This window comes from Arvicanthis niloticus, chromosome 1 (assembly GCF_011762505.2).
Source record: "Arvicanthis niloticus isolate mArvNil1 chromosome 1, mArvNil1.pat.X, whole genome shotgun sequence".
Classification (NCBI taxonomy): Eukaryota; Metazoa; Chordata; class Mammalia; order Rodentia; family Muridae; genus Arvicanthis; species Arvicanthis niloticus.
In genome coordinates this window covers 163,599,203-163,615,857 of record NC_047658.1, presented here as the reverse complement: position 1 = coordinate 163,615,857, position 16,655 = coordinate 163,599,203, and the positions used below count along the sequence as shown (strand labels likewise).

Sequence of the window (16,655 nt, the reverse complement as noted above, 5' to 3'; positions counted from 1 at the left end):
TCACACACACCTGTGCTCACTCATGTGCACCTGTACTCATGCACACCTGTGCTCACTCATGTGCATCTGTGCTCACACGTGCACCTACACTCACGTGGACACGCACACACACACTTAAAAATAAATCCTCAGAAATAAACTTTTCAGAAACAGTAAAATTTACATAAAGTACTAAAAGTATATGCTCAGAATTATAAATGTCTCTGAATAAACTAACATATAAAGATAAATAATAATATAAACTAATACTTTGTGACAATTATGATTAAAAATATAAACACAGTAAACATATATAAAATTATTGATTTGTATCTAGTCTCTAAAACCATGATTTTTTTAATATCATCTAATGCTTAAAGAATGATATGGACTCCCAGAATGACAATGCGAAGAGTTCCACAGTCTCTCCAGGAAAAGATCATGAATTAATTCAGAATAGTTTTAAGGTCTCAGAAAATTTACGATCTCATAAAACTATCAAGAGCAACATTATACACTTACTAAAGAAAGTCTGCTAAGCTTGGGTTAGGAATGCCAACACTGACCAGGTAGCACAACCTGGGAGTCTAAGACAGGAGTATCACAACTCAAGGGCTGCCTGGGCACTGTAGTGAGTCCTGCTTCACAATAAAAAACAGCAGAACAGGGGTGTAGCTAGGAACAGAGAGCTCAGCCATGGGGTACCTGCCTTGCCTTCACAAGGCCGCAAATTCAGTCCTCTCTTCCACAGGACAGAGAAAAGGCTACAAGCAATCAGGCCCCTTACTATCGCTTCCCAGCATCTCCTCACCCCTAACGGACACCAGTTCAGAAGGACAGATCTCTAACTCTGAGAGGTGGAGCCAGGGGAACCAAGTGCCTCATCCCTTAGTTCCTACTTCAGGTCAACGATATGTTGCTGAGAGTATTAGGCCACCACAAATCTCACACTCCTCGTTCTTACCTAAGTTCTAGTCCAGGAAAAAGTTGGAGATGTCTAGGTGATTTTCAATACTCAGCCCTCAGCAGAGGTGAGCGTTATCAACCAGGCTTAGGGGGTTAAAATGGAGCCAAAGAATGTTAATCCTACCTTACTCAATAAGGCAGGAGTTCTATGCCAAAGGGTCAAGCTTAAAAGACACCAGCCTCCTACTGCAAGTACTGTGTATAAAGTCGAATCAGGTTATTGAGCCGATGCACCCACAATTTCTCACCAGTAATACAGAGGTTCTCCAGGAGAAAAAAAAGGCAGACAAAACAGAAATCTCTGAAGCTCTCCCCAGGGAACTGAATATATATATAACTAAATATATATACTACAAATATGTTACTATGTATAGTAACACATTTATATATAGAAACATATTTATATACATATATACATATATAAAATAAAATGTATACTTCATATAATATATACGTATAAGATTTATGAAAAAGACTACAAAATTCTGATTTTAAAAATGCTCAAGCACTTAGGGGGCAGAATAAAGTGAATCTCTAAATTCGAGGCCAGCCTTTTCTACATAGCAAGCTCCAGGTAGCCTACTTAAACCCTATCTCAAAACAATATGTAAACAAATTAATAAATAAAAGTAAAGTAAAAGTTTCTAAATGAATGGCTTCCATGGACACACGTACATATGTTGTGCACAGGCACAGATTCAGGCACAAAAGCTTAAATACAATAAATACTTAAGAACATGTAACTAAATTAATATTTAAGAAAAAATACTGAATAAAGTCAAAGGACTGACTGCTCCTACCCTCAACGTTCACTAAGATCTACAGTAAGGAAAGCAATCTGTTACTGAAAAAAGTACGGACAAAGAACGGATTAGAGAGCCCAGAGACAGACCAACATATGTATATCCAACTGACATTTGACAAAGAAGCAAAACTTGTTCCATGACGAGAAGATCGTATACCCAAGAAACACTACTGCAGTAACTAAACGTCATAAACAACAAAGAATTTAGACCCATACTGAAGACGCTGTTGAATACGCTCACAGTAGAGAGCGCGCCCTGCCAACGTGGAGAAAAGACTTCAGACTCTAGAATCCATATAAAAGCAGGTGGGAGAGCCCACCTGTCACTGTGAAGCAGAGGCAGAGGCGGGGCATTCTAGAATAACTAAAATGGCCAAAACGGTGAGCTCCAGGTTCAGCAACGGATCGTGTTTCGAAATATACTGTAGTGCACAAAAGAGAAAAACTCATGAAGTCAACCTCAGATCTCCACATTGCAGGCATAAACACATGCTCGTACACATACACACATGTGCACCCACACACGCATGAACATGCAAGCAGGCACATATACATCTCAGATGCATGTACGTTACACTGATGAAAAAAATTAATGTAAAATAAATAGTAAACATGTCGAGGATTGATTCAAATGCTATTTGTGTTACTTCGGCTCCCACGGGAATCTGAGGATTCAGATACTGAGGGTCCCTGCCCCCAGTTGGCTCTCATTGGTGAATAAAGTTACTGGCAGCCAATGGCTGGGCAGGGAGCTGGAGGGGGGATTTTAGGATTCCTGGGAAGGAACAGAAGAGGAGGAGAGGAGATTCCACCTTGAGGAGAAAGTAGGAGATGACTGACCACGCAGGAAAAGGTGCAGGAGAGCGAGCCCACCGACAGGTATGCAAGGGGAAGCAGCCCCAGGAGGGCTGCCCAGAAAGGTCCAGGACAGCAAAGATAAAATATAGATTTTAGAAAGTGATAGCTCAGGGATATGGGAGGGAAGTGTGTGTTAGCCATGTGGATGGAGTTAGGAAGTGGCTCAGCCTTTGCGCTGCTTAGGACATATTAGAAATAAGCCGGTGGGCACACGGGCGCGTGTGAGACAGTGTGTGTCTGTGTGTGTGTGTGTGTGTGTGTGTGTGTCTGTCTGTCTGTCTGTCTGTCTGTCTGTCTTTCATTCAGGGACTCCAGAGCATTGGGCGGTATCGAGATGCACGCCAGCCATTAGCGGGGAGTTCAGAGCAGATTAACGATTTGCTGCTACATAAACATACATACAGAATATGATAAACACCTAGGGGATAACATGGGAGATCTAGTGGGTTTGATGATGAATTCTTTAGAAGCACCAAAAACTACAGATCATGAAAATAAACTGATGCGACCTTAATTTCGATTTTTGTTTTAAGAAAGATAATGCGATTGATGAGGTCTCAGTTCAGATAATGCTCAATGAAAAAAGTACAAGCCACTAACTGTCATAAGGAATTTTGCAACAAAATATCATCCCATCATAAAAACATTGCAACTGACACACACATACCAAAAAAAAAAAAAAAAAAAAAAAAAAAAAAAAAAAAAAAATGTGCTGCCCTATATGTGAATAAAGAAAAGAGACAGAAATGTCAAATACATGTATAAAAGTTACACGATCACTGTGTGGTCACAGAAGTGCACGTGAAAATAACGGGGAGGCTTCAGTACAACCTATTAAAGTGACTAAAACTGAAAACACTGACACTATTAAAAGTTGACAAGAATAAATCCATCTATTGATGCAAGAATAAACAAGAAAAGTTGCCCATACTTTTTAGATTTCATGGGTACAACTTCCCTGACATATACAGATGTCACAGTGTCACAAAATGTCTATCCTGGTCCCCTTGGTATTAATCCTTCTGCCCCCTTCCCTGAGCCTTAGGTACAAGGGTTGCACTGTGATGTATCAGCTGGGGCTGGGTACCACACTGATCATCATGTGAAACAACTGTCACATGTTGTCTCTCACATGTGAAATTTAAAAGTTACATGAAAGTAAAAGTACATGAAAGGGAGGGGTTAGTAAACAGGACTGGAGCACAGGGGAAATCACAATAAGGCCATTGCTCTATAATACATCTTACTTTTAAAAGGTAGTTCACTGTAGCAATAATACTTTTGTAATGACTTAATGAATAATATATGTTTCATAGATCGGTTCTTCAAAATACTTCTAAAAACTGAATCACGTAGAGAGATAATATGAATATGCTTATACTTGTTCAAAACTACAACTTCCCTGCCACATACAGATGTCACGGTCTCACAGCAGACACCCAGGCCCTCTGGCTATTAATCTTTCTGCCCATTTCTGAGCCTTAGATGTAAAGGTTGCCTTTATGATGTATCAGTTGGGGCTGGGCACCACACTGTATGTTGTTCTCTTACTTTTGACTATTGTTGGTTTCTACAAGTGGTCTCTGTGGTAGTTTGAATAGGAATGGCCCCCAAACACTCATATATCTGGATGCTTGGTCATCAGGGGGTGGTACTATTTGGAAGGATTGGGAGGTATGTTCCTGTTGGGGTGTGTTGTGCTTCTTTCATGAGGGGTGAGAGCTACATTTATCCGTAGGTATGAGGGTAGGTTTTTAGTATACAGTTAGAAATTATAAGTTTAGGAAAATTGTGGTAGTAGTCTCCTTTGAGCTCCATGACTTGCCCAGAAAGGGGTTGTTGGCAAGGATTACAATAGCAGGGGTTAATTCCTTCCTATTGAATGAGCCTCAAATCCATTTATCTGCTCGTTATCCCCCAAGATATATGTGCCACTCTTACATTATCGTGGCTATATTGGACAGCTGGGCACTGTAGTCTCTACAACTGGGTAGGATTACTGATTGCTTTTTCCCATGGCAGCAACTTTGGTTACTATGAGAGCTACTCTTCAAGGAAGCTTCCGGAATACTTTCAGTTGATACCTCTAAGTCCTAAGTTGTAGCACCTTGACTCAAGGACTCACCTTAGTTCACAGAGAGAATTAGAGACAATGGCAATATCCTATGTGGTTTTGAGAGTCCCTTGGACTCCCTGACCAATGAACTGAAGAGAGGTGCCCCATGCTGGCTCTGAGGCTTTTGTTAGATCGTCTGTCTCTTGGGGGGGTTATAGCACCCCAAGTGATGCAACTTCATGTAAATACTACATACACACACACACACATATACATACACACATATACACATATACACATACATACACATATATACGCACACACATACATATACATACATACACACATATACACACATATACATACATACACACATATACATACACACATACATATACATACACACACATATACATACATACACACATATACATACATACACACATACATACATGCACACACATACATATACATATATACATACACACATATACATTCATACACACATATACATACATACACACATATACATACACATACATATACATACACACACATATACATAAATACACACATACATATATACATACACGCACACACATACATATACATACATACACACATATACATACATGCACACATATACATGCATACACATATGCATACATACACACATATACATACATACACACATACATATACATACATATATACATACACACATATACATACATACACATATACATACATACACATAATCATACATAACACACATGCATGCACACACATACATATACATACATATATACATACACACATATACATACATACACACATACACATACATGCGCACACACATATATGCGCGCACACATACATGCACACACACCATACCCCCTACCCCCTCCAGAGCACCTATGTCCTTTCCCCTCTTCTCTAAAGCTCTTCCTCCACCCTGTTGGTCCCTATTCATTTTTCTGGTTTCTACAGTCACCCTAGGTTAAACACTGATATCTGAAAATTTGGAACTAGGATCCACAAATGAGAAAGAACATGTGCCATTTGTTTTTGTGGCTCTGTGTTACCTCGTTCTGTGTAATTATTATCTAATTCTATCCGCGTACCTGCGTATATAATGATTCATTGTTTCTTTACAAGTGAATAGAATTTCATTGTGTGTTGTTGTCTGTTCATTAGTTGGAGAACGTGTAGGCTGTTGCCACTTTCTAGCTATTCTGTATAGAGCAGCAGTGGGCATGGCTGAGGATCTGTGGAATAAGACGTCGGGCCCCGCAGGGATCTGACAAGGATGAGCCGGGCTGGGTCTCAGGATAAACTTGATTTTAGGACTCGGATGGTTCTCTGCATAGATCTCTAAAGTGGCTGCCCCAGTTGGCAAACCCCCAAAGATGCATGAGCTTCCCGTTTCCCCACATCCTCACAGACGTGCGTCGTCAGTTATCTTCCTGATCGTAGCCATTCTGTCCAAGGTGTGATGAAATCTCAGAGCAACTATCATCTGCGTAACCCTGGCTGCTGAGGATGCTGCACACTTCTGAACTTAGCCACTTTTAGTTCTTCTTTCGGGAACTCTCTTCAGAACCACAGACAATTTTTAATTGTTTTTTTTAATTAATTTGTTTTTGTTTCTTAGTACTTTGTATATTCTGGTATTAATCCTCTATTGTATTTATAGCTGACAGATTCTCTCCCACTCCGCAGGCTTCCTCTTGTGGTTGATTGTTTGCCTTGCATGGAGGAGTTAGTTTTGTTAGGTCCCATTTGTCAATTGTTGGCTGTGATTCCGGAGCAAATGGAGCCCCTTCAGAGAATCTTTCCTGCACCTGGGTTTTCTTCCAGCAACAGTGTTTCAAGTTTCACATTGAAGCCTTTGATCTTCAAGTTGATTTTTGTACAAAGTAATAGATGTGCATCTAATTTCGTTCTTCTGTAGCATGGGCATCATTAGGATAGTTTATTAAACCTCCTTAATAATGGTTTCTACAAAACCCACACGCACACAGCTCTTACTAGAGACAAGCTGAAAATGTTTCTTTAAGTCTGAGGATTGATAAAGAGGCCTATGAAGCCTTACTTTCCTCTGCTCTTCACTGAGGTAAGAATGCAGTGGCCATGAAAAGACAATGCTAAAAGCTTTAGAACCCAGAAAGATCTTATTCACATTACCCATGTAGAATCTAAACCAACCTCTATGAAAAAAAAAAAAAAAACTAACTAAAAATACTTACAGAGATAATTACTAAAATCAGCAATCCTGACATAAAACATAAATATAAGTCTTAATTCCATCAAGATAAAAACAGAAAAAATGCAGTATTCATTGAATGTAGAGTACCCTCCCCAAAGTTAATATATACCTTCAGATTCAGAATGTGATCTCATTTGGAAATGGAGTTTCTGCAAGTGTTTTGTAGCTAAGGTAAAATGAAGTCAAAATGTACATTATATAAATGAGGTCATACTAATATTAGCTTCACACAGACCCTAAATTCACTGACTGGAGTCTTTACAAAGCAAGTCATATGTAGACAAAAATTTAGGTTAGGATATAGTTACATGAAAGAAAGCCCAGGATGTACTAAACGCTGGGAAAGCAGAGACCATTTCCTGGGGCCTTAGGATCACAGTTCTGCTGCACATGCTCCAGACCTAAGACATTGCACATCCTCAGTGTCAGCTATAAGAAACACGAGGCTCATGGTGAGATGTAACTGCACCTTAGGAAAACCACACAAGCATCCAGGGAGACGGCTCAGTGGGTAAGGGCGCCTGCTGCCACTCCTGTCAAGCTGAGTCCAATCCCTGAACTCATATGGCATGAAAAGAGAACCAACTCTCTCTCCCCTCCATAAGTACACTGCAGCCTGTACACATGCACACACACTCCTGCTCATATGTGCCCTCTACACACACACTAAGGTAAGTGTGAGTTTAGAACATACAGATTTCATTGAGAAAATTATGAAAATATTAATCACCTAGGTATAATTTTGTTATTAATGTTTTCCATACTATAGACAATCAGAGGTATGAACTGTTATTAATCAATGCCCAGAGAGTATTTATTGTGCGCGCGCACACACACACACACACACACAAGCTCTTACTGCACAGACACATACACACACAAACTCTTACTGGACACACACACACCAGTTCTTATTGCACAGACACACACAAGCTCTTACACACCTAGATTGAAAATCAACTGTGAAACTAGTTATAAAAACCTGAAAAATAATTATAAAAATATAAAACATTGGAGAATAGTGTTATTTAAGAAAAGTACAAAGCACAGCTAATAACAGAAAACAAAATTTATTTCTTTGACTATATACATGTAAGTTCTATTAAATAATAAATGAACAGAAAAACAATCCACATTCTGAGAAAGCATGATTGCAAAATACAAAGTAAACCAATTCTGCAAAGAAATATACACAATCTATCAAATACAATAAAATGGACAGAATATTTGCCCAAAATTTCAAAGTATTATATGACAATAAACATGAGAAGGTGTTCTATGTTTTTAAAAAGGAGACACTGCACATTGAAATCTAAGCTGAAGGGCAGAAAAGATGGCTCACCAGTGAAGTACCAGTCTCACAGGAAGCAGGAGGCTGCCTGTGACTCGGGGAATGAAGGATAGAGGAGAGCAAATCCTTGGACCATGCTGGCTAGTCCCCTGAATCAGTAAACTCTAGGTTCAGGGAGAGACCCTGTCTCAAAAGTAAGGTGGAGAATAAAGTAGAAACTCAATGCAAATGTCTGACCTCTGTATATATGCACACACATGTGCACAGCCATATGTGCACGCACAAAAGTATCTGCACTATCCATACCATATGGATGAATGGATGAATGGATGAATGGATGAATGGATGGATGGATGGATGGATGGATGGATGGATGGATGTTTCAATCAATCAATCCATCAATAGATAGATAGATAGATAGATAGATAGATAGATAGATAGATAGATAGATAGATAGCAAAATGAAACAGAACAAAACAAATCCTAGGAATCATTTCCCACAATCCAGCAACAAAAGAAATTCTGTTTATGCGTTCATGTAAAAGCTCTCATTCATCAATGGTCGGGAGGCAAATGAGTACAGTTGGAATGTGGTTTGAGTAAAACTGAATGTAATGCCATTCCCCAGGACCACGAACTTATACTCTAAGTAACTGAATTAGGAAAACAGGTATATCGATGGCCAGACTGAATTAAGAGCATCGAGACCACGGTTGCTCATTCAAGGTAAAGACTCAGACAAGGCTGAAAATGCTCACAGTACATTACAATTCCTCACATCAGTACCACACCCTCCTACCCACAGTCCTTCACTTCCCTTGCTCAGCCCTCCCCCTCCTCGCAAATGATCACTCCGTATATCATCTCTCTGCAACTCAAACGTCCTGTAGCTAGCTTCGGGTTTTCAACCAATGACTTCACTTTTATTTTACCGAGAACGTAGAGAACTGAACGTTGTGTCAGTTCTCAAAGCCTTTGCGCAGTTCCTGTATTTGTGGTCACGTGGCCCGCCATCTCTCCTGTCTCGAAGAACATGAAGTACCTGCTCCCCTCGGTGCTCCCTCCCACTGCTGCTTTTGCAAACACTCATCTAGCATAGTGCTCCCTTTCTTCAAAGTGCTCCCTTTCCTCCTGTTTGATCGGTCCTGGGTCAGGCTACAAACATAGTTATTTCTTCAACCTTAAAAACGATGCTCTCTTGACTCAATTCTCTTACTATTATCAGTGTTAACACATTTCCTTTATCTTTCAACTCCTCAAAGAGTTATCCACATAGTTTTTCTGGTTTTCTTTTAAACCTAACAAACAGCTTGAAAACCATCCAATGAAGCATTTGTTGGCATTTGTTGAAAGGGGCTCAGACATGTAATATGCAGACATATAAGTATGGTCGTCAGTATCAACCTAAATGTGGTTTACCTGATAGTAAACTTACAAAGCTGATATGTCTCCAAAATCTCTGAAAGGTAAAAAGGTTTTCAAAATCTGAGTCCCTGTTACTAGAGACAGAGAGAGAGAGAGAGAGAGGGAAAGAGAGAGAGAGAGACAGAGAGAGAGAGACAGAGAGAGAGAGAATGAATATGGTGACAGGCTTCTACTGTCAGATATGCAAAAGAGCATCATGAACTGTCTCATTTAACAAGGTTAATCAAAGGGATAAAGACACCAGACCTCTCTGACAAAGTTGAAGCCCTCTGGAAAGCATAGCATCAGTCAGCACAAGATAAACAAGATAAAAAGAGTCAACTTTGAAGAGTGAGAACCCTTAAAGTCAACAACATGTCTGCTCCTCCTTTCTGTAAACGTGAACAAATGAGATCTAACTGCTTAGGCTTGTAGCAGCAATGGCTTTGAGTGCATCCTGGATGTCCATGCCTCAATCCCTTCCCAAAAGTGAAAATAAAAATGTTCGGTAACTAAACATTAAAATGTGAGCCTCTTTTAATATATCAAATTATCACAAACTAGAAGTGATATCAAACATATTCCTATTTGTTAAGTAAGTTATAAAACAACACACTATCTTAGTTTTTTTCCCCCACTACGGCTGAGATATGTTGTCTGATTCAATTCTTGTTTGTTGGTTGGTTGTGCTTGTTTGGTGGTGCAGTTGGTGGGGCAGGGAATCGGTGATGTTTTGAAAATGTTGGGTTTTTTTTTTTTTTTTTAATATTTCCATTAGATACAGAATTTTAGGCGGCTTGTTTGCTTTCAGACATTTGGAAGCACTGTGTCTTCAGGGTTCCATGTTTTCAGTTAAGCCGTCTACTCGATTGGTCGTCTTTACTGCATAAATAACAGGATAACAAGTAGAGATAACCAGAACCCAGGTAAAGGCCAAGTGGGTATGGCCAGATGAGTAAAGCCTACCTGAATCCCAGTGCTCTAAAGATGAAAGGCACAGACAGGCCTGGAGTAAGCAGGCTAACCAGGTGAGCTGCATCATTGAAGTTTGTGTTGAACTAAGAGGCACTTCCTCAACAAATAAGGTAAATGGTAATGTTTGAGAAAGACTCCCTGGCTCCAACTTCAAACCTCCACAGGCATGCACACATAAGTGCATGTGTACAAACCTGTGTGCCTACCACAGGAAAAAAAAACATACACACATGCACCTGTACTACCCACCATGCACACAGGTTACAGATCAAGAAAATCTGTCAGTTGTCAGTCAATCAGAGCTGCCTCCAAGACAGGGAAATGCCTTTCCTCTTTGTCTTCATTCTGAGGGAATTTTACTATAATTGTATTAATTTCCCCTGCCCTCGGTCTTAGTAAGCTGCTTCATTATGTGGCCTAATCTCTTTTGTCATGTTTAGAATATTATTTTTCATTTCCCAAAGGAAGTCTCACAACCCTATTCTCTTCACACAATGCAGAAAGTCAGACATAGACTTAAAAGTGAAAGGATAATAAATCACTATGCAATAAACAATTTCCCTTAAGTGCACTCAAGCAACTTCAAAAGACATGTTCATTGTCTTAAAACAAAAAGCATTATTTCCCAGATTCTGAAAAACAAAGCAAGTACAACAAAAATTATATTTTAAAACTATAAATACAAAAGATAAATAAAAAAAATCGGTGTTTCTAGAAGAAAACGAATGTTATGGCTATAAATGCATCATATGCTAAACAAAAAGGGACAAATGAACCCCGAAGAGAATTCCAAGCCACCATATTAACTGGGGAACCACGCATCGAAATGTCACTGAGCCACCGTTCTCTCTACCTCGAAGCAGGAGTAGAAATCCTGTCATCAGCTACAGTGACAACATGGAGGACAGGCCTTCCCTCTGTGGGCACCAGGCGGTGCCTCGGTAACACATCAAGAGGTCACTCCTATGTGTGCACCTCAGAAGAATTCCTATAACTGTGCATGCAAAGGCTAGCACAGCATGCATACCATAGCACTGCTAGTCACAAAAATCTAAAATATATCTTAACACAACAAGCTTGGTATTTCATCTAAATTAGATGATAAAACTGAAAATAAAATGATTTAGCAAACTTAACAAATATTTTAAGACTCAAGTGCAAATGAGCACAAATCCCAGATATAGTACTAAAGCTTCAGATTATGGCCTTAAGCAAAATTACGCATCTAAAACCAATGTATTAGAAGTGATGGTAGGTGTTTGTATCGGATATTATTTTGAATTATATAGTGTGGGGAGACGACAGAAGGCTGCTATCATCCTTGCAGCCATCTTGAGCCATATACCCTGATAAGAGACTTGATTACAATAGCCTACAACAGCTGAGCACACTCTGATAACATCTTGTTTTAGATACCCAGGATCTTCCCCTGGGTGTGTGAGACTTAAAGGTATGCTTTAGAGATCAGATTTAGAGATAAGACCTAAGGGCGTGACTTAAGGGCGTGACTTAGAGGTGTGGCTTAGAACTGAGACATATAAAAGGAGAGAGGCAGACAGAAGAGTTCAGTACAACTTGGAGTTAGTTATAATTATTAAGTATTAGGCACAGGGAGTAGGCACTTGAGACAGGCAACTATTATTAGACATTAGGCACTTAGCACTTGGAAGAAGTAACTTGGAACTTGGAGGCACTAGGGACTAGGAACTAGGGACTAGGAACTCAAGACTTGGGACTTGGAGAGAAGAAGAGAGACTGAAGAATACACAGGATTGAATCACACTCTGTCTGGTCTCCATTCCTCGAGTCTGTCCTCACTCTCTCTCTTGCTGAACCCCGACCCGCAGACTGGAGCTGCTTGGGGCAGTGCAGGCTCTAACAACTTAGCCCCCAAGGCTTTTGGCAGTGCCGGTCCCAACATTGATAGAGCGGTCCCTGACATTTTGGCCCCCAAGTGTGGGGCAGCTCGGGCCACAACAATATAGTTCATACATGGGGAATTTATTATTTTGTACTATTGGCTGCATGACAATATATCATGGTTATCATTAAGATTTTATAAGTTCAAAAACTTTCCTGTGGCATTCCATACCCACCACTACTGTGTAAACATAAGATTTTATCACAACACAACAGGGCTCATAGGAGCTCACAGGGCTGTGACAGTGTGCACAAGGCCTGCTCAGGTTCAAACCACACACAACCTCAGAGAGGAGGAGAAGTGAGCACCAAGTCTTACCCTGACAAAGAAGCCCCAGGGTAGAGACCCTGGGTGCATCAAGCACACTCCTAGGTCCACACCGAGCACAGGAGTAGTTGCCCAACACTAAACGAATCCACGGCTTTTGTGTGTGACTTTTTTTGTTTTGGTTTGGGTATGTCTGGGAGTTTTGGTGGATGTTTTCTTTGTTTTGATTTGTCAAGCTTTTGGTTTTTATTGAGAGATAAATAGAACATGAGGTTGAAGGGGATGGAGGTGAGGAAGATCTGGGAGGAGCAGGGGAAGGGGAAAGAATACTATCAAAATATACTGGATGATAAAACACCAATAAAGATACTGCTGCACAGCCATTCGCTCCGCCCCCTTCCCGAACTGTCACTCAGTCTACTCACCAAGTCCTGGTGTTGACTTCATACTTATAGAGGTCATCCACCAGCCCATACTTATTGCCGGGCAATGCTTTGTAGCCGCCATGAACATAGATGGACTTGGTCACTTCATCATACACACTTGTGTGGCCATATCCGCCCTGCACGATGGCTCCTTTCGTTTCGGGAACTAGCCAAGTGTTTGACGCTATGGCGGAGGGAAAATAGGTGATGAATTTCAAGCAGCAGTAAAAGTACAAACAAAATATAAAAGGCCAGCAAGTTAACTCTCGCAGCACATTTGTATGAGTAGAGGGAGCTGCCTAACATTCAGTACTTAAAAACTGAAGACGGCATACTGGGCGCCGAGACAAGACTAAGGTGACACCCATAATAAACTATGAAACGTTGAAGATCCAATTTTTGTGTTTATTAAAGAAAATAGGAGAAATTTTATTTATATGTATTCATGTTATTTAAAATAGTACTTAATAAAATAAAATATATAGCAAACTTTTATCAAGGCCTTCTACGTGACAGACTTTGAATAAGTTAGTGATATAACAGAGATAAAAATTACATGACTGTCCCGTCCAGCAGGGCAGTGATCAGGGTCCAGGTCCACCTGAAAGAGAGAATGGGGGAAAAAACAGGCAAACGCAAAGAACCACGGCTTGTCTATAGTCTGATCAAACCATTATTTTTTTTTTTCACACAGGGGTTATATACACATAGAAGCAGGATGTGGGGAAGGGGATGACGCAGAAGCATAGGTGTTCTCAGGGGGAGTACAGATACCGTCCAGAACAGAGTGTTGGCTGGGTGAAGAAGCAGGGAACAGGTCACTATGACTCTGTCTATGATTCACTTGTTCTTATCTCAGCTGGTACTTTCCACCAATGCTACCTATCCACAAGGTCTATGACTATTTGTTCTTATCCAGGCTGGTAGTTTTCCACCAAGGCTACTTGTCTACAAGGTCTGTAGCTATCTGTTCTAGGGTCAGAGATTTTCCACAGAGACCAAGACTTTGTGTTAGCAGGCAGGCATGGCTGACTCACGACCATGGCAGATTTAGGCCTTCAGTGTATAAGCAAGGCTGCTCCTGACTCATGACTACTGTCTTTTTTTTTTTTTTTTTTTTTTTTAATGTATATGAAGACACTGTAGCTGTCTTCAGACACACCAGAAGAGGGCATCAGATCCCGTTACAGATGGTTGTGAGCCACCATGTGGTTGCTGGGAACTGAACTCAGGGCCTCTGGAAGAGCAGTTCATTGCTCTTAACGGCTGAGCCATCTCTCCAGCCAGACCATTACCCTTAAGCCTACGCTAAATGAGCAAAGTTTTACACTGTTCCAGTCCTAAAACACTAAAGTTCTAGTATTCTCCTGACAATCATAATATTGTTGGGTTCTGCCAACAGGCACACTGGTATGTGTTTTGAAGGGAAAAGAAAATATTCTCCTGCTGTGACATCAGACAACCAGGTGGCTGTTGGGAACTGAACTCATGTCCTTCGCAGGAGCAAGTGCTCTTGACATGAGCCGGCTCTCTAGCCCAGAGAGGTTATAATAGAACCCTGAAGCACCACTAGACCATGGTCAGGGAAGTAACGACTGTGGTCTCTTTGAACGACACCTGGCCACTGTTTTGTGCTCTTTACTGTATGGTTTTCAGGGTGAAAGCCCTTTAACTTTCTGACATCAGACACCTGGACATCACACCAACTGCTCGAATGCTCTTGAACAGAGCAGTAAATCTTAGTAGGGAGCGCGGTTTGAGAGAAAAGCTGATAGATCTTAACTTGTGCTGATTGAATACACAGAATGTTTTAAGTGCTCATGATCACTTATAAAACTCAAAAATGATTCATTCCACTTCTGCGCCACCAACAAAACAGAAATCAAACAAAAAAAACACTATTATAAATTCATTTAGAAGTGGTATTTTGGTTATAGAACAAGCCAAAAGAAAATGAATGTACAGAGATTTTTTAATGCACCAAAACTCCAGTTGCCAGTCTATAAAAAGATTATTCCTAATTGAGAATAGAAATCTACCAGATACCACACGCATCAGCTACCAGCCAGCATGGATATTAGTACTACTGCACACTCCAGTGCACGTGTGGTGCTGTCCTGGCCATGCATGCAGACTCACGTCTGAATGAGACTGGGAAGGGCACCTTCCACACACACGTGTTCTCACTATCAATGCAGCCCACAAAGGAGCAGTCTCACTGTAACTGTGTTCAGACTCTGTAAGGTCACATATGTTGGTCACATAAAAGCTAAGAACTAGAGTTCATTAATGACAGAGACCAAGACATGAGAATAGTCTTAAATTTAAACAGCAACTACAAGATAAATGTTTGTGGACAAATTAAAAATAACAATATAAAAAATTACACACACATGTACACACGCACACAATAAATAAATGAAACAAAAACCAGCAGTAGAGAAAATCAAGCATAGACTGAGCAGTCACCTCCACACACTAAACAACAATCTCTTTTAGAAACCAACAGTTTTTCCCTGAGAATCTACCTTAAAGTAGCTAGAGACCTAGCAGGAAGACTAAGAACATGATACAGAAAATGGAAATCCTAAAATTCATAAACTACAAAGACATGAGGTAATTTCAGCTTCTGGTTCGTAGGTAAATTGCAAGGCAACAGCGCCACCTGTTGGAATGGCTCATGGCTTAAAATATCTGAAAATGAGCATAAAACAGCCCCTCATCTGGCCAAGAGACACCCAAATATTAAAGGACAAAATTTTAGCATAATTAAAAGGATTATATTCAAAAACCATTATGAACATAATTCGTCTTATAATTCCAACCTAGAATAACTTACCATTTTGACCAAATGATTAGAAGATTAAAATAAGAATGCTCCCAACCACTAAAGAAACTGCATTTTTAAAGAAACTCACAGATATGGTATTCCTGTATGCTGCTTGTATAGCCATATATTGCAGAATATCCAAATATCACAATCATGACAACATCTCTACTGTCCAACTCCATGATGTGTGCAGAGTGTCCCTCCACAGCGTACTGCTGGCCGTGTCCAAGGACAGTGGGGGTTTTTGTGCTCCATGACTGACTGCGTACGTTAAACACCCATAATTCATCAGTGACATTCCCATCACTTGTCTCCATTCTGCCTCCGTACATAAAGATGTTCTCCTGTGAGTTAAAATGCACACATTAGTACACAGAATAGATATTTCTCGGCAGCACGCATCAGTTCTTTAAGACTTGATTTACACACAACATTTTAGTAACTGCTTGCAGCATACTACATCAATGGTAACGAAAGGGAAAGCTTAGCTATGGTTTCAAAAGTTGCATTAATGTGTCTTAATTTAAACATTCATATTATATACTCTATTAAGTATATTTTTGTTTTAAAACACATCAGAAACTATGTTAAGCATGTGCTGGTTTTACA

At 40.1% G+C, this 16,655-nt stretch overlaps 1 protein-coding gene across 3 annotated transcripts in view; it reads right to left on the bottom strand.

Moving 5' to 3' along the window:
- Positions 1–16,655, bottom strand: part of Atrnl1 (attractin like 1) — a 539,822-nt gene that overhangs the window by 480,105 nt on the left and 43,062 nt on the right. For all 3 annotated transcript variants that reach the window (XM_034499803.2, XM_034499812.2, XM_076925810.1), the window contains exons 8-9: positions 16,135–16,390; positions 13,217–13,400 (exon numbers count right to left, since the gene is read on the bottom strand). In XM_034499803.2, coding sequence (XP_034355694.1) covers positions 13,217–13,400; positions 16,135–16,390 — 440 coding nt within the window. The remainder of the gene's footprint in view (positions 1–13,216; positions 13,401–16,134; positions 16,391–16,655) is intronic.